This window comes from Ornithorhynchus anatinus, chromosome 1 (assembly GCF_004115215.2).
Source record: "Ornithorhynchus anatinus isolate Pmale09 chromosome 1, mOrnAna1.pri.v4, whole genome shotgun sequence".
Lineage (NCBI taxonomy): Eukaryota > Metazoa > Chordata > Mammalia > Monotremata > Ornithorhynchidae > Ornithorhynchus > Ornithorhynchus anatinus.
The window spans coordinates 134,028,850-134,046,775 of record NC_041728.1 but is presented as its reverse complement, the minus strand read 5'-3'; the positions used below and the strand labels follow the sequence as shown (position 1 = coordinate 134,046,775).

The following is a 17,926-nucleotide window of genomic DNA, read 5'->3' as shown; positions in this document are numbered from 1 at the left end:
GCGCTTACTATGTGCAGAGCACTGTTCTAAACGCTGGGGGAGATACAGGGTCATCAGGTTGTCCCACGTGAGGCTCACGGTTGATCCCCATTTTACAGAGGAGGGAACTGAGGCACAGAGAAGCCTCTTCTGGGCCCCTCTTGAGGCCACACACACCCTGCTCTTCCAGCTTAGGAGTCAACGGGCCTCTCTGGAGCCCATCTGTCCTCTGAGAGGAAGGGCTGATCATATAATAATGATGGTATTAATAATAATAATGTCGGTATTTGTTAAGCGCTTACTATGTGCAGAGCACTGTTCTAAGCGCTGGGGTAGACACAGGGGAATCAGGTTGTCCCCCGTGGGGCTCACAGTCTTAATCCCCATTTTACAGATGAGGTAATTGAGGCACAGAGAAGTGACTTGCCCACAGTCCCACAGCTAAGTGGCGGAGCCGGGATTCGAACCCATGACCTCTGACTCCCAAGCCCGTGCTCTCTCCACTGAGCCACGCTGCTTCCGTGCCAGCCACCGTACTAAGCACCGGGGCGGATGCAAGCAAATCGGGTCGGACGCAGTCCCCGTCTCCCGGGGGGTTCCCGGTCTTCACCCCCATTTTACAGACGAGGCCCAGAGAAACGAAGCGACCCGCCCAAGGCCACACAGCAAAGTGGCAGAGCCGGAACCCATGACCTTCCGACTCCCTGGCCCGTGCTCTATCCGCTACGCCACGCTGCTCACCGAGAGGATCACGACGCAGGGCGATGGCACGGCGTTCAGGCAACCGGGTCGAGACGCCGGACGGGGACTGGGTCGAGCTGCTTTCCTGCGCTTCGGGGGCTGCCTCGGGGACATTTGCTTCCGTTTTTAAAAGGAGCGCAGGGAGAGGGAGTTGAGGCCTGGAGAGCTGGAAAAGAGCTCCCACCTGGTGCTGGGAAGGCGAGCGACCGTGGCAGCCCTGGACCGCATTTCCTACCGCTGCTTATTCATTTCTTCCTGCCGGGAAGGTGAACTCCAGAGCTTCTGAGCTATTCCTTCCTCTACCGGCCGGGGCCTTCCCGCTAGCCGCCTTCGGCCGCCTTCGGCCGCCTTCGGCCGTTGGCCGCCCAGCTTCCTAACTCGGGTGCAATGAAGCAGAGGTTCTACGTCCCGGCCACGGCAGCTCGAAGAGGCCAAAAGAAAGGGAAGCGGCTCACGCTCGAATCCCTTTCTTCCTCCAAATAAGCCTGATTTTGCACAAGTTTCAAATACGGCCCTGTGAGGGAATTACAAGGTCAGGGACACCCAAACGAGCTCTCGATTCCCCCCCGGTAAAGAGCTACAAAAGTAACCCAAGAATCTCCCTTTTTACCCACCCCAACAGACCTGGGCTTGACCTGGAAGGTGAAAGTCCTTGACCCGAGCCGGTTTTCAGTGTCCGTGAGGGCACTGACCACCACTGCGAACGAGAGTTGATAAACAGCATGGCCTAGCGGAGGGAGCCCGGGCGTCGGAAGGACCTGGGTTCTAATCCCGGCTCCGCCGCTCGTCTGCTGTGTGACCTCCGGCAATCACTTCACTTCTCTGAGCCTCGGTTCCCTCATCCGTAAAATGGGGATGAAGACCGGGAGCCCCAGGTGGGACAGGGACCGTGTCTAACCCTATTTGCTTCTATCCACTCCGGCGCTTACAACGGTGCCCGGCGCAGAGTAAGAGCTTAACAAATACCATAGGCAGAGAAGCAGCGTGGCTCAGTGGCAAGAGCCCGGGCTTGGGAGTCAGAGATCATGGGTTCGAATCCCGACTCTGCCACTCGCCAGCTGTGTGACTGTGGGCCGGTCACTTGACTTCTCTGTGCCTCGGTTCCCTCATCTGTAAAATGGGGACGAAGACTGTGAGCCCCACGTGGGACAACCTGATGACCCTGTATCTCCCCTAGCGCTTAGAACAGCGCTCTGCACATAGTAAGCGCTTAACAAATACCAACATCATCATTATTATTATAAGACGACGAATCAAAAAGATTACCGTCTAAGAAAGAAGATGTACTTTACCTGAATGAGTCGGGGAACCATCCCAAGCAGCCGTCAGTCGTCGGTGGGGGGTAGACGGCATCTTCGGGGCTGGGTGGGGACCCACCCATGTCACCCTGCCATCATCTGCAGGCGGGCCTTGGCACGGGACGCTTCAGATGCGTGGGCAGGGTCGGCAGAGGCGGCTCACCCGGGGGACGTAATTCCAGGCCACGGCATCGAGAGCAGGTGAGGGGAGACACACAAGTTCCCAACCCTGGGGTGTCGCCACACGGATGCCTCGGGCGGTCCCATCTCCCATTCTGGGCTAATTATGTTGGTATTTGTTAAGCGCTTACTATGTGCAGAGCACTGTTCTAAGCGCTGGGGTAGACGCAGGGTCATCAGGTTGTCCCACGTGAGGCTCAGAGTCTTATTCCCCATTTGACAGATGAGGGAACTGGGGCACAGAGAAGTGAAGTGACTTGCCCACAGTCACACAGCTGACAGGTGGCAGAGCTGGGATTCGAACCCATGACCTCTGACTCCGAAGTCCGTGCTCTTTCCACTGAGCCACGCTGCTTCTCTAAAAAAAATAATGGTATTTGTTAAGCGCTTAACGATGTGCCGAGCACTGTTCTAAGCGCTGGGGCAGATACAGGGTCATCAGATTGTCCCACGCGGGGCTCACAGTCTTCATCCCCATTTGACAGATGAGATAACTGAGGCACAGAGAAGTGAAGTGACTTGCCCAAAGTGACACAACTGATCCGTGGAGGAGTCGGGATTAGAACCCATGACAGAGCCCAGGCCTGGGAGCCAGAAGATCATGAGTTCTAGTCCCAGCTCTGCCATTTGTCCGCTGCGGGACCTTGGGCAAGTCGCTTCACTTCTCTGGGCCTCAGTTTCCTCCTCTGGAAAATGGGGATTGAGACTGTGAACCCCGTGTGGGATAGGGACTGTGCCCAACCCCATTTGCCTGTATCCACCCAGCGCTTAGTACAGTGCCTGGCACAGAGTAAGCACTTAACAAATACCATTATTATGATTAATGAAGGAGCCTCCTCTTCTGCCTCTCATCTTTCCTTGCCCTTTGGGCAGATAGGTGGGTTGGGCCCAATAATCGTAATCTTATCTGTAAAGGTAGTAGTCTTAGGACTGTGAGCCCCATGTGGGACAAACGGTTTACCTTGCATCTACCCCAATGCTTAAAACAGTGCTTGGCACATAGTAAGTGCTTAATAAATGCCATAATAATTATTATTATTAATGCCCATATTATAGACGAGGAAACTGAAGCCCAGAGAAGTGAAATAACTTGCTCAAGGTCCCACAGCAGACAAGTGGCAGATCTGGGATTAGAACCCATGACCTTCTGACTCCCAGTCCCGTGTTCCATCCACTAGACCACACTGCTTTCTAGGGTAGATACAGAATAATCAGGTCAGACACAGTCCCCGCCCCACAAAGGGCTTCCAGTTCAAGTAGGAGGGAGAACAGATATTAAATCTCCATTTTACATATGAGGAAACTGAGGCACAGAAATTAAGCCCAAACTAAACCAGCAGGCAAAAAAGTGGGATTAGAACCCAGGTCCTCTGCCTTTTTTTTTGGTAATTGTTAGGCATGTACTATGTCCAAGACACTATTCTAAGCCTTGGTTTAGGTACAAGCTAATCAACTTGGGCACAGTCCACGCCCACACAGGGCTCACAGTCTTAATCCCCATTTTGCAGATGAGGGAACTGAGGCGCAAAGTAACTTGCCCAAGGTCTCACAGCCTACAAGTTGCAGAGCTGGAACTGGAACCCGGGTCCTTCTGAGTCCCAGGCCCGAGCTCTATCCGCTAGCCACTTTGCTTCTCTGACACCTAATAATAATAATAATGTTGGCATCTGTTAAGCGCTTACTATGTGCCGAGCACTGTTCTAAGCGCCGGGGTAGATACAGGGTAATCGGGTCGTCCCACGTGAGGCTCACAGTTAATCCCCATTTTACAGATGAGGGAACTGAGGCACGGAGAAGTGAAGTGACTTGCCCACAGTCACACAGCTGACAAGTGGCAGAGCCGGGATTCGAACCCATGACCTCTGACTCCCAAGCCCGGGCTCTTTCCACTGAGCCACGCTGCTTCTCTGTGATCTTTCCACTAGGTCATACCCCTTCTCAAAGTCTACCTGTTGTTGTCCCGGTCGGGATAGAGTGTGCCGAGGGGCAAAACCCTTGTTCTCCGGCCTGACTTTAACAAGTCCTAACTTCTCCGGGCCTCGGTGACCTCACCTGTAAAATGGGGATTAAGACTATGAGCTCCCCATGGGACAGGAACTGTGTCCAAGTCAATTATCTTCTATCAATCCCACCGCAGTACAGTGCCTGGAACATGGTAGGCGCTTAACAAGTACCATTTTAAAAACACCAAAAAAAACCAGGCAGTTCCCCGAAATGATAACCGTGCCAGTGATAGAGAATTTCTCATTTTATATCTCTACTCTGTTAGCTCCCTGTGAGCAAGGAACACATCCACCAGCTCTGTGTACTGCACTCTCCCCCAGAGCTTAGTACGGTGCTCTGCACACACCCGACTCTGTCCCGTGTCAGCTGTGTGATTGTGGGCAAGTCACTTCACTTCTCTGTGCCTCAGTTCCCTCATCTGTAAAATGGGGGTGAAGACTGTGGGACAACCTCATTCCCCTGTATCTACCCCAGCGCTTAGAACAGTGCTCTGCACGTAGTACGCGCTTAACAAATACCAACATTATTATTATTAACTGCTCAACAATTACCATTAACTGATTATCCAGACAGAGGCTGTGGAAAAGGATACTCCCTATTTCCACAACGGCAATCCCTCCAAAACGTTTAATTAAATTAGTAATCACGGCTGATCTAACTTTAGTTCACGACATCCTTTCCCTCTTGAGAGCTCTTGGTAAAATCTTTTCTCAAATGGTATTTGTTAAGCACTTAACTATGAGTCAAGCGCCTAGTTCTAAGCACTGGGGTAGATAAAAAAGTTAATCAGGCGGGACCCAGTTCCTGTCCCGCACGGGGCTCACACTCTCAATCCCCCTTTCCCAGATGAGGTACCCGAGGCCCAGAGAAGTTATGTGACTTGCCCACGGCGGACACGTGGCCGAGGCAGGATTAGAACCCAGGTCCCCTGCCTTCCAGGCCCCTGTTCTATCGCCCGGGCCGTGCCGTAAAATGACTATGACTCCCTCCTCTGCCGCTCCACTTCCCTCTTTCCCCTGCATCCCGGTGGTTATCAGGACTAAGGGGGAGTGGGATCTGAGACGACGCAAACCACGCTGCCGGGACGGCTTGGGGGGAAACGGGGGCAGGGAGAAGAACGCGGTCGCCGCACCGGGCAGCTGTGATGTCTACAGCTGACTCTGCCTTGACACAGTGGGAAGCAGCACGGCGGAGCGGATACAGCCCGGGCCTGGGAGTCGGAAGGTCACGGGTTCTTAAGTGCTGCTACTTGTCTGCTGTGTGACCCTAGGTAGGGTCGCTTCTCTGGGCCTCGGTTACTGCATCTGCAGAATGGGGATTAAGACCGTGAGCCCCAAGTGGGGCACGGACTGTCCCCCATGTGACTATCGTATCTACCCCGGCACTTAGAACGGTGCCCGGCACATAGTAAGCGCTTAACGCCCCTCCGCCTCATTATTCTCAGCCCAAACCGCCGGCCCGAAGGTGGAACCCCTCTGTAAAACCCCTCTGAGGATGGGCTCCATCTTGGCTCTTTTCGGTTTTTTCTTTAATTTTAAAAAATGAGTTGAATACACACTTTGATACACAAAATATATTATTTTTGGAACCAGCAATCCCAAACTCCCATGAAAATTTTGTCCCCCCGATTTCGGCCGAGGGAGGGGGGCGATAATTAAAAAATAATAATAATAATAATGCAGGTGAATAACGAAACCTCATTTCATTTTTATCGAGACGGACCACTAGGAGTTTTACACCGGATCATCTGCCGCGACCTAAGTCGCTCCTGTCGACCTTTAAACTCGAAAAGGTTCTCACCGAAGCGGACGTTAAATGGCAGCGAATCCCTACGCCTACAGTCGCTACGAATCCAGTTACAGGAGTTAAGCCCGAACGTACCATTTCCAGATCAGGGGAACCGGTTCTCTGGAGGATTCTCGCTAACCGGGGAGTGACGTCTACCTCGTCGACTTAGGGGGTGCGGCGTCGACACGACGGGGTGTGCCCACTGACAGTCCTCCTCCTCCCCACCTCCCCGTGGCCGACAAATGTAGTGAAAAATCAGCCGGGCGTCCGGCAGGTCGACGAACGTCATCACGGACCTCGTGAACGCCGCTCGCTGAACGATCGCTCCTCTCGATCGGAGGAGCCGTAGCTTCGAGGAAACGGTCAGTGTTTCATAAATTAAAAAACGAACAAAAATCTATACTGTTCACCTGCCTGACCTAGTAGAAGGGAGCAGCTAGCTTACATTCCTTTCAGAAATAAATAGTTGCAACGGATGCATTGGGTTGGGGCTTTCTTTCCGTGGGCAGGGATGGTTTTCCATCGCCCGGCCCTCGAACGCGAGACTCAAAACATACACTCATCCGCACTACAGACTCTGCATTTCTTGCATTCTCAAAGGGGGACTATAAACCTCTGGAGAGACGTTCAATAAATTACGATTCCAATGTGTGTTAAGCACAGGAATACGCCGGAAACGGGTCCGGAATCCCGACGGGCCCGTTCGGTGGCCCTCTGCACGCTCGAAATGAGTTGAAAAGAATCACTTGGAGTCCTTCGTGCAGCTGACAGCTCGGTACCTACAGGAGAACTGAAACTACACTGGGGCTTTAACCCATGAGGTATATAGGAACGTGTCCATGGAGCATTCCGAGGAGCTGGCGAAAACGCAGGCACTCTTGCTCAGAGCAATTGCTGATAAAGGATCTCCCACACCATCCTCTTCCGGAAATGAGGCATCTGAAGCTGGAAGAAAAGACACCCGGGGTTGTCTGCTTGCACGCGCGCCGTCCCACCTATCATTACCGTTCAATCGATCGCATCCGTCGAGCGCTCGCTGTGCGTGTCCACTAATGCTGTTATATTTGCTTCTCCCAACTGCTCAGTTTGGTGCTCTGCCCACGGCAAGCGCTCAATAAATACCACTGGCCGGTTGATACTGAAGCGCTTGGGAGAGTACAAAACTTACAGAGTTGGCAGACACCTTCCCATTCACGAGGCACGTGAACAGTCAAAGGGATGCTCTACTATCGAAGAGGTGTAATAATAATAAGGATGGTATTTGCTAAGTGCTTACTACATGCCAAGCCCTGTTCTAAGCACTGGGGGGGGAAGGGGGAATACAAGGTAATCAGGTTGTCCCACGTGGGGCTCACGGTCTTAATCCCCATTTTCCAGGTGAGGGAACTGAGGCCCAGAGAAGTTAAATGACTTGCCCAAAGTCACACAGCTGACAAGTGGCGGAGCCGGGATTAGAACCCGTGACCTCGGACTCCCAAACCCAAGTCACCGGTCTTATCCGTCGCAGTTCTCTCTGCCCCACAGTCTTTTGCGATTCCCCCCCTACAAGGACCAGTCTCCCTTTCCTCCCTCGCCATCTTCACGTCCTCTAGCAATAACAACAATGACGGTGGTATTTGTTAAACGCTTCCTCTGTGCCAGGTGCCATACTAAGCGTCAGGGTGGGTGCAAGCAAATTGGATCGGCCACAGTCTCCGTCCCACATGGGGCTCGCACTCTTAATCCCCATTTTCTAGATAGGGTAACTGAGGCCCACAGAAGTGAAGTGACCTGGCCAAGGTCGCACAGCACCCAAGTGGCAGATGCAGGATTAGAACCCGGGTCCTTCTGATCACAGGCCTGTGCTCCATCTACTAGGCCTCACCGCTTCTGTAGCGCCGCATTTCATTAGGCAGAGATACAAGCATCTGCCTCACGGAAATTCACCCAAAACTGAATCAGACTTCACTGAACCCCAAAGAAGGTGCAGAACGTTCAACTGCCTTCAGGACTGCTGTTTTGTAAACCCACCCTAAAATTCTATCAATCCCGAATTTGGGATTACTCGGGTAAAAGAGCACTCCACCGTGAAAGGCCTCCTCTACGTTGGACTTCAGACGTGGGGGCCGAGAGCGCCAAGTGGGAAAATGGAACACGCTAGAACTAGTTGTTTCCTCCGCCAGAGTAAACAGACATCAGGGGCCACTGTCCAAATAATTCAGACAAAACTCCCACTTCTGGATTGCCGCAAAATCTGCCCCCATTTTTCATTTTGCTGGAGCAGTGGGAGATGGGCAGAGGGTTCAATCTAACAGAACCAGCATGGCCTACTGGACAGAGCACGGGCCTGGGAGTTGGAAGGTCATGGGTTCTAAGTCCAGACCGCTCACTTGTCTGCTGTGTGACCTTGGGCAACTCACTTCACTTCTCTGGGCCTCAGTTACCTCATCTGTAAAATGGAGATTAAGACTGTGAGCCCTATGAGGGACAGGGACTATGTCCAACCCGATTACCTTGTATCTCCCCCAGGACTTAGTGCCTGGCACAAAGCACTTAACAAATACTACAATTATTCATTACTATTATTATTAATGGGCGTGTCTTCACATCACACCTCTTGATCCACACGTTTCCACCCTTCTCTCCAACTCAATTTACTGGAAGCAGTGTACCTGGGCCTGAGCTTAAGGAGGAAAAGGGAGAAGGAAGCGTAGGGAAGTAAACTGGAGTCCTGCACCCTGTCTTCCCCCAGCGTCTTCTCCCAGCTCGGAGGTCACTCAGTCAGTCGAGCGTATTTACTGAGTGCTTACTGTGTGCAGAGCACTGTGCTGAGCGGTTGGGAGAGCTCGCTACAACAATAAACAGGTACATTCCCTGCCCTCAGGAGCTGGCAGTCTAATGCAAACCCAACCCAGTCCTTTTAGGCTAAGCACTTCTCCACAGAGCATGAAGGCAGCGGGCAGGCAAGTGGGGCGGGAAGAAGATTTCAGTCACCACTGGGGCCATTAGGGGTAATATATTGTCAGACTGTAATACTAATAATGATAATAAAGATGATATTTGTTTAAGCACTTACTATGTGCCAAGGTTATCAGGTTGTCCCAGGTGGGGCTCACGGTCTTAATCCCCATTTTGCAGATGAGGTAACTGAGGCCCAGAGAAGTGAAGTGACTTGCCCAAAGTCACCCAGCTGACAAGTGGCAGAGCCGGGATTAGCACCCACGACGTCTGACTCCCGAGCCAGTGGCTCTTCCCACCAGGCCACGCTGCTTCCTCTCTCGAGACTTGGTACTGTGCTCTGCCCACAGTTAAGCAGCGTGGAAAGAGCATGGGCTTGGGGAAGCATTAATCGAGCGAGTAGGTAGAGCAGGGAACTTCCCTTACCTGAGAAAAAGTGATAGGTTTGTCCCTGGACAAATAATCCGCATATTTACAGACAAACATCCCACAGTCACTTCCATTCAACTGCTGAGGAATTTCCTGAAATTCAAGAAGAAGGGTAAGGAAAGCAGATGATCTGTCCCAAACAGGAAGCTCTCTTTGGGCTCCTCCGAATCTTCCTCTCACTGAAGTGCCCAAAGAAGGCTTCAGTGAACTTTTTCAGTAGCTGCCTGAAAACTGGTGGGCAGGGATCGTGTCAACCAACCCTGCTGAACTGTACTTTCCCAAGCGCTTACTGTACTGCTCTGCCAGCGAGTGCTCAATAAAAGCCACTGATTGATTCATGGACTGAAAAGAAAGATCACTACAACCCAAGTAGAGTACTGAGCAAATATCAGCCATCAGTCGATGGTATCTACTGAGCCTCCGCTATGGACAGAGCACTTGGGAGACTACTATACAGTCGCGTCGGCAGGCGTGACCTGCAAGACTTTCTGCTTGTGAAGAGCCCAACTATATTATCCGAGCTAAAAATAAAAAAAAAATCCACACTGGGGCTTGGACACTCTCCAAAACGCAAATTAACCAGATCATGACTCAATTCTCCCCCTCATTTGGGCCGTGTGGACCGACATAATACACCCCGAATTTGGCATGGTTCTGCTTTAAACCAAGTTGAGCTCATCCCGCTAGACTGTGGGCTTGTTGGGGCAGGGATTGTCGCTCTTTACTGTTGTACTGTACTTTCCCAGGTGCTTAGTACAGTGCTCTCCACCCAGTGAGTGCTTGATAAATATGACTGAATGAATATATGATTTTTTATTCCATTTCAACCTCTTTCACCCTCCAGAACTTTTTACTACTGCTGCAAACCCGAAAGCATGTTCTCCAACGTAAAAGGTGAAGGGAAACTAAAAAAAGCTCCAACTCTCAGAGAAGAGCCACCGGAATCAATCAATCAGTGGCACTGATTGAGCACTTACTGTGTGCACAGCACTGTACTAAGCGCTTGGGAGTGTACAATATAACAGCTGATAGACATGCTCCCTGCCCACAAGGAGCTTAAAGTCGAGGGGGAAGGCAGGCAGTAGGAGACCGATAAAGAATTAAGGGAGTCCGAGAGCCGCACGGTGGATTATCATCAGCTCTTGGGTGATCTAAGGGCTGACTGTCTGTTGCCCACCCACTATCCAAAACAATGAAGAACAAAATCCAATTTGAAACTTGAGCCAGGTTACGCATTCAAAATATAGATTCAGTGAAGTATTTCAACCTTGGTCATTTTCACTTACATGTGATTTCATGCTGTAGAGAGTCCATTCCGATGGATCCAGAGCTATATTTCTTTTGGTTTTGCTTTCCTCTTGGAGATATTGGCTAGATAAAATAAAGAAAGGGCATCAATGGATCTCTCTGGACCCTTAACTGGGTGGTCCCTAAGCACGCTGTGGTTTTAATCAACACTCACACAACACCCACCTGAAATGGTATTTCATCAAGGGCATGACCATTATAAACGATACACCGGAAGGGCTAAAGATTTTACAATACCGAACTGTAGGCTCAATATTAAGTTTACAGGAACAGAAAAAGGGAGCATAGGATACACAACCCTCCGCTACTTTTGACCTAAACCAAAACTATGGATCTTTCCTTCTTCCTGCCCCCAGATTTTAATTCGTATTTTGCAATGATAGAATCAAGAAAAACTCCCCTGCAACTGCAAATGTCTGAGATGGAATCTCACGCATCTGAGAGGAGAGGCAGGAGATGCTCAAGATTAAATCTTGGATCCCGGACAGAGATTCTGGGAGGTTTCCTGGACTTCGCCCACCTGGGTAAGAATGGAGCCAGGAACTCTTTTCCTCCTGTCAACACTCCTGACACGGAGCAGGGGGCAGGGCATTCATTCACTCAATCATATTTTCTGAGCGCTTACTATGTACAGAGTACTACTAAGGGCTTGGGAGAGTACGACACAATAATAGACACATTCCCTGCCCACAGAGAGCTTACAGTCTAGAAGGGGAGAGAGACATTAATATAGATAAATGAATTACAGATATGTACAGAGGTGCCGGGGGGCTGGGAGGGTGGACGAATAAAGGGAACAAGTCAGGACGATGCAGGAGGGAGTGGGAGAAGAGCGCTTAGTCAGGGAAGGCCTCTCGGAGGAGATTCATTCATGGGCCCACCCATTGAGCCCAGAGCTGCTGGTGACAGATGGAAAGCCCGAATCTCTTTTCCAACCCAAAATAAATTGCAATATTTACCCCAAAATACCACACTCCCCTCCCCACCAAGTTTCACCCACTGCTTTTTGCGGGGCAGAGAAGAGAACAAACACTGACAAACCGACAGATTCCTGGGGGAAAAGGTGGATACGAGAAAAGAGCAAAAGTAAAGTGTCCCAACTCTGCATGTTATTGATACCTCCCCTCCTAAATTCCCTTGATGATTAATTCAATCCAAGGTTTTCAGATAAACCAAACTCGACAGCCATTTGACTAATAATTGGGTAGACCATTTACCCAAGTGAATTATATTTTCCTCCCTGCCAAGGAAGGGCAGAAGAGGTAGTTATTCATTCATTCAATAGTATTTATTGAGCAATTACTTTGTGCAGAGCACCGTACTAAGCGTTTGGAATGGACAAATCGGTAACAGATAGAGACAGTCCCTGCCCTTTGACGGGCTTACGGCCTAATCGGGGTATGGGTGAGAGGCGGGAGGAGTACTTGTATATATTAAGTTACTAAAGAACGGAACAACTGTGGTCAGAGACTGAATAGCACTTTGGGTGAAAAGACAGTACAAAGATTTTTCTCAACTAAATAGGACCCACGGTTTTTCATAAGAGAATGTTTAAGCCTCCTTTCCAGATAACTACACCCAAAGTACTGGTTGCCACCCAATTTAGTGGTTATCTGACCCCTTTTTTCCAATTACAGTAATAATAATAATAATTGTGATATTTGTTAAGTGCTTAAAGCACTGAGATAATAAGATAATAAGATAATCAGTTGGACAGTGTCCCTGTCCCACATGAGGCTCACAGATGTGGTCTCAAATCCATATGTTAAAAAACGTTTAGGCCATGTTTCCCAGCTCCTCAAGATACTCCAGTGGTTGCCCATCCATCTCCGCATCAAACAGAAACTCCTTACCCTCACCTTTATAGCAGTGGATCACCTTGACCATTCCAACCTCACCCCGCTACTCTCCTACTACGACCCAGCCTGCCCACTTAGTTCCTCTACTGTTAGCCTTCTCACTGTACCTTAATCTCATCTAACTCTAAGCCGACACATTGCCCACGTCCTGCCTCTGGCCTGCGACGCCCTCCCTCCTCAAATCTGACAATGACTCTCCCCGCCTTCAAAGCCTTAACGAAGGCCCATCTCCTCCAAGAGGCCTTCCCTGACTAAGCCCTCCTTTCCTCTCCTCCCACTCCCTTCTGGGTCACCCTGACTTGCTCCCTTTATTCACCCCCCGCTCCCAGCCCCACGGCACTCATGTTGATATCTGTAATTTATTTATATTCCTGTCTGTCTCCCCCTCTAAACTGTAATCTCGTTGTGGGCAGGGTATGTGTCTGTTTACTGTTATATTGTACTCTCCCAAGCTCTTAGTCCAGTGCTCTGCACACAGTAAGAGCTCAATAATTACGACTGATCGACTGACCTTTCAATCAATCAATGCTATGTATCATGCACTTACTGTGTACAGAGCACTGTTCTAAGTATTTGGGAGAGTACAAAACAACAGAGTTGGCAGACATGTTCCCTGTCTATAAGCTACTTACAGTAAAGAGGGGGAGATAATCAAACATGGCACCAAACCACACGTTCCCTTGGCCACATCCTCCCTCCAGCTTCGTAGCCAACAGGCCACCACTCTCCCCACCTTCAAAGTCTTATTAAAATCGTATTTCCTCTAAGAGGTCTTCCCTGACCGATTCTTCACTTCCTCTACCCCTCTCCCTTCTGCACTTGGTTCTCTCCCCTTTAAACACTTGATATTCCCCTCACGTTCAGCATTTATATCCATACCCTTAATTTATTTTAATGCCCGTCTCCCTCTCCAGGCCGTAACCCCCATAAATAATAATCACCATCATAATTAATAACTGTGGTAATAATGATAATGATGATGTTGGTATTTGTTAAGCGCTTACTAGGTGCACAGCACTGTTCTAAGCGCTGGGGGAGATACAGGGTTATCAGCTTCTCCCACGTGAGGCTCACAGTTAATCCCCATTTGACAGACGAGGGAACTGAGGCCCAGAGAAGTGAAGTGACTTGCCCACAGTCACACAGCCGACAAGTGGCAGAGCTGGGATTCGAACCCATGACCTCTGACTCCCAAGCCCAGGCTCTTTCCACTGAGCCACACTGGTACTTAAGCTGGTACTGGTACTGGTACCCCAGCACTTAGAACAGTGCTCTGCACATAGTAAGCGCTTAACAAATACAAACATGATTCTTAGGTCATGCTGCCCCCCCGTCATATGAGCAAGGAGCACATCTACCAACTCTGCTGGATTGTGTTCTCCCAAGCATTTAGTACAGTGCTCTGCATACATTAAGAGCTCAATAAATACCACTGATTGATTGATTTTACAGTAGCTGAGGTTTGGTATTTGTTGCGACATTTCACCCTAAAGGAGACAATACACAACCTAAGGTTACACATATCCTTGTAAACCATACAAATGATATAGGCAAAAATAACTTGTTTTAGCAGTGAAAAGTTGAAAGGGGAAGAGAGAAGCATAGGATGCCACACCTCCAGCCCCCCACCAACTATACTAATCTAAACTTGGACCTTTTGAAGTCAGGTCTCCATTTGCCATTAACCAAATCGATCAATCGATAGTATTTATCGAGTGTTCACTACATACAGGGAAGCATACTAAGCGTTTGGGAGAGTACAATACAACCGAATTAGCAGACACATTCCCTGCCCATAACAAACAAGACATTTCAAAAATAACTTACGTAGAAAGATAAAATGTTTTTCAATGCTACTTGACGTCTTTCAAGATGCCAGCACAAAAACCCCTCCTTTTGGGCCAGGCAACGCGTGCTGAATAAGCAAAGGTATTAAGGCCTGGAATAAAATGCTCCGCACCGTGACTTAATGATTGGGTTTCGGATCACTTTTGCCAATCTCAAGATGCCACGGTGCAAGAGGCAGACTACAAACTCTCTTCTAGTCTAAAACCGGCAATATGCCAACGAACATCCGTTCTGAATTCAAAAACATCCTCCCGGAGTAGTTTCTGCACTGCAGCAGAGACACCCTCTGATTTCTTTTCCCAAATATAATAATAATACTAATGTTGGTATTTGTAAAGCGCTTACTATGTGCCAAGCATTGTTCTAAGCGCTGGGTAGATACAAGATCATCAGGTGGTCCCACGTGGGGCTCACGGTCTTCATCCCCATTTTCCAAATGAGGGAACTTAGGCACAGAGAAGTGAAATGACTTGCCCCAAATCACACAGCTGATAAGTAGCAGAGCCGGGATTAATAATAATGTTATTTGTTAAGCGCTTACTATGTGCAGAGCACTGTTCTAAGCGCCGGGGTAGATCCAGGGGAATCAAGTTGTTCCACGTGGGGCTCACAGTCTTCATCCCCATTTTACAGATGAGGTAACTGAGGCACAGAGAAGTGAAGTGACTTGCCCACAGTCACGCAGCTGACAAGTGGCAGAGCTGGGATTCGAACCCATGACCTCCGACTCCAAAGCCCGGGCTCTTTCCACTGACCCACGCTGCTTCTCTATGACTAGTCTCGTGGACTTCGGAAGAAGTGTGGGAGAAACAGATATATATTTCAATTTCGGGAAAGCAACGCAAGGCTCCAAGAGGATTTAAAAGACATACTTCCGTTTCTGGAAATAATCTTTCCTTCGACGAGACAGAAGTCTATCACTACTAAGAATTCTCTGTCTTTTCACTGTACGCTTAAAGCCTTTCCTCTGTCCTTCTTGTTTTCGGTTTTCCAACTTCATCTCTCCTTATAAAGACATATGCGGGTACCGACTGTTGTACATTCTCCTCATACACGCTTAGTGCAATACTCCACACACAGCAAGAACTCAATAAAAATGACTGAATGCTGCACCTGGCACAGATGTGTCACGGTGAAACGGCAGGGACCGTCTCTATCTGTTGCCGACTTGTTCATTCCAAGCGCTTAGTACAGTGCTCTGCACATAGTAAGCGCTCAATACATACTATTGGAAGGAAGGAAGCATAACTTCAAAGCTAGGAGACCTCATTAAGGTTCACGGTGCCTCAAGAGGACTTTCCCAGTGACGCCTTTAATTCCCGGCTCGCTCCCCCTTCCGCATCGTCTGTGCGCTCCGCAACCTGTGGGTATTAGGCATTCACCCCAGCTCCAACTGCATATATCGGTAAATGATTCATTTATATTAATATCTGTCTCCCCCTCTACACCGTAAGCTCACCGTAGGCGGGGAACGCGTCTGCTAATTCTGTTGCTCTAACTCTGAAGATGCGGTGCTGACTGAAGATCTCCCACATGCTTAGAAGAGTGCTCTGCACATAGTATACGCTCTCAATACCACTGATTGATTGACATTCCACTGGGGTGGGGGGGGGAAAGGGTTTGATTGGAAGAGATCCCCAGCTGGGCAGAAGCATATTCTGACCCTGGATCCAAATCTCTTGGTGCATCCTCTAGCACGGCCCGTGGACCAAGCCCAGATCAGACCCACTCTGCATCCTTGCTTATTACCTAATCGCCTAATTGGCCGAACAGTCAATAGGCCAGTGATCGGTTTCTACTTACAACAAAGTCTCACACACCCGATGGCCTTTTTGTCCCATAGAATCCAGATATCGGATGGTCTTTTTCCTCAGGTCAATCACCTGCGATACAAAAGAACCAACAATACAAACGTCATCCATCGATCAATGGTATTTACTGAGTACCTACTGTGCACAGAGCACTGTGGTAGCCCTTGGGAGACTACAACAGAGTTGGGAGACTCGTTCCCTGCCCACGACGAGTTTCCACTCTAGAGGAGGACACGGATATTAATATGAATAAGCAGCACGGCGTAGTGGACGGAGCATGGGCCTGGGAGTCAGGAGGTCACGGGTTCTAATCCCGGCTCTGCCAAGTGCCTGCAGTGTGGCCCTGGGCAAGTCACTTCACTTCTCTGGGCCTCAGTTACCTCATCTGGAAAATGGGGATTAAGAGTGTGGAGCGCTATATGGGGCAGGGACTGTGTCCAACCTGATTAACTCATATCTACCCCAGCACTTAGAACAGTGCTTAGTACATAATAAGTGCTTTACAAGTACCATTACTAGGAGTATTATTATTATTACAGCTACATGCAGCTGGGGTGATTCCGGCGATGTGTTTACAGTCCCCAGCTCAGTTCAACCAAGGAGGAAATCCTGCATCTCATTCATAACCAGATGAAGTTTTCCAATAAACACGGCATTCTCGTAAGTTTAGGAAAAACACACGGATTTCAAAGAACACAGTCGGTGTCCAAATTAGCCTTTTTCAACTCACCACTAAGCTCCAATGTACCCTCAGGTGAATGGGTACAAGGATGAGTTCTTGTTCAAAGAGATCCACTGCTTTGGTCCATCTTTTTACTGCTTGGTAACCTCCAGAAGTAAATTTAGGGTAGAAGAAAGTACTGAAGGCGAACAGCACTGGAAAACCTTGCTTCTTATTTCTTTCCATCAGAAGATTCATGTAAAAATTAATGACCTAAAAATTACCCAAAAGAGGAAAAAGTTGCCTTTAATGAGCCACTCGATCTGTAGAAAGGTTTGTGTTCATTAAGAACCAGAGTTTTCTCACTTCATTCATTCCTTCAATCATATTTATTGAGCGTTTACTGTGTGCAGAGCACTGTACTAAGCTCTTGGAATGTACAATTTGGCAACAGATAGAGACAATCCCTGCCCAACAAGGGGCTCACAGTCTAAAAGGGGAAGACAGACAACAAAACAAAACAAGTAGACAGGCATCAAGACCATCAAAATAAACAGAATCATAGATATATATACATCATTAATAAAATAAGAGTAATCATTTATATATATATATATATATATGTATACAAGTACTGTGGGGAGGGGAAGGGGGTAGAGCAGAGGGAGGGAGTAGGGGCAATGGAGAGGCAGAGGGAAAGGGAGGGCTCAGTCTGGGAAGGCCTCCCGGAGGAGGTGAGCTCTCAGTAGGGCTTTGAAGAGGGGAAGAGAGTCAGTTTGGCGGAGGTGAGGAGGGAGGGCGTTCCGGGACAGCGGGAGGACGTGGGCCAGGGGTCGACGGCGGGAGAGGCGAGACCGGGGGACGGTGAGGAGGTGGGCGGCGGAGGAGCGGAGCGTGCGGGCTGGGCTGGAGAAGGAGGAGAAGGGAGGAGAGGTAGGAGGGGGCAAGGCGATGGACAGCTTGAAGCTACAAGTGAGGGGTTTTTGCTTCACGGGAAGGTTGATAGGCAACCACTGGAGGTTTCTGAGGAAGGGAGTGACATGCCCAGACCGTTTCTGTAGAAAGATAATCCGGGCAGCGGAG

General features: G+C 49.3%; 1 protein-coding gene across 1 annotated transcript in view; it reads right to left on the bottom strand.

Annotated features, from left to right (window-relative positions):
- Positions 1 to 5,713: 5,713 nt before the first annotated feature.
- The window catches only part of SENP2 (SUMO specific peptidase 2), a 70,586-nt gene continuing 58,373 nt past the window's right edge, over positions 5,714 to 17,926 (bottom strand). Inside the window, exons 13-17 of the mRNA XM_029068154.2 lie at positions 16,913 to 17,116; positions 16,175 to 16,254; positions 10,643 to 10,727; positions 9,354 to 9,449; positions 5,714 to 6,935 (exon numbers count right to left, since the gene is read on the bottom strand). Coding sequence (XP_028923987.1) covers positions 6,873 to 6,935; positions 9,354 to 9,449; positions 10,643 to 10,727; positions 16,175 to 16,254; positions 16,913 to 17,116 — 528 coding nt within the window. The 3' untranslated portion in view covers positions 5,714 to 6,872. The remainder of the gene's footprint in view (positions 6,936 to 9,353; positions 9,450 to 10,642; positions 10,728 to 16,174; positions 16,255 to 16,912; positions 17,117 to 17,926) is intronic.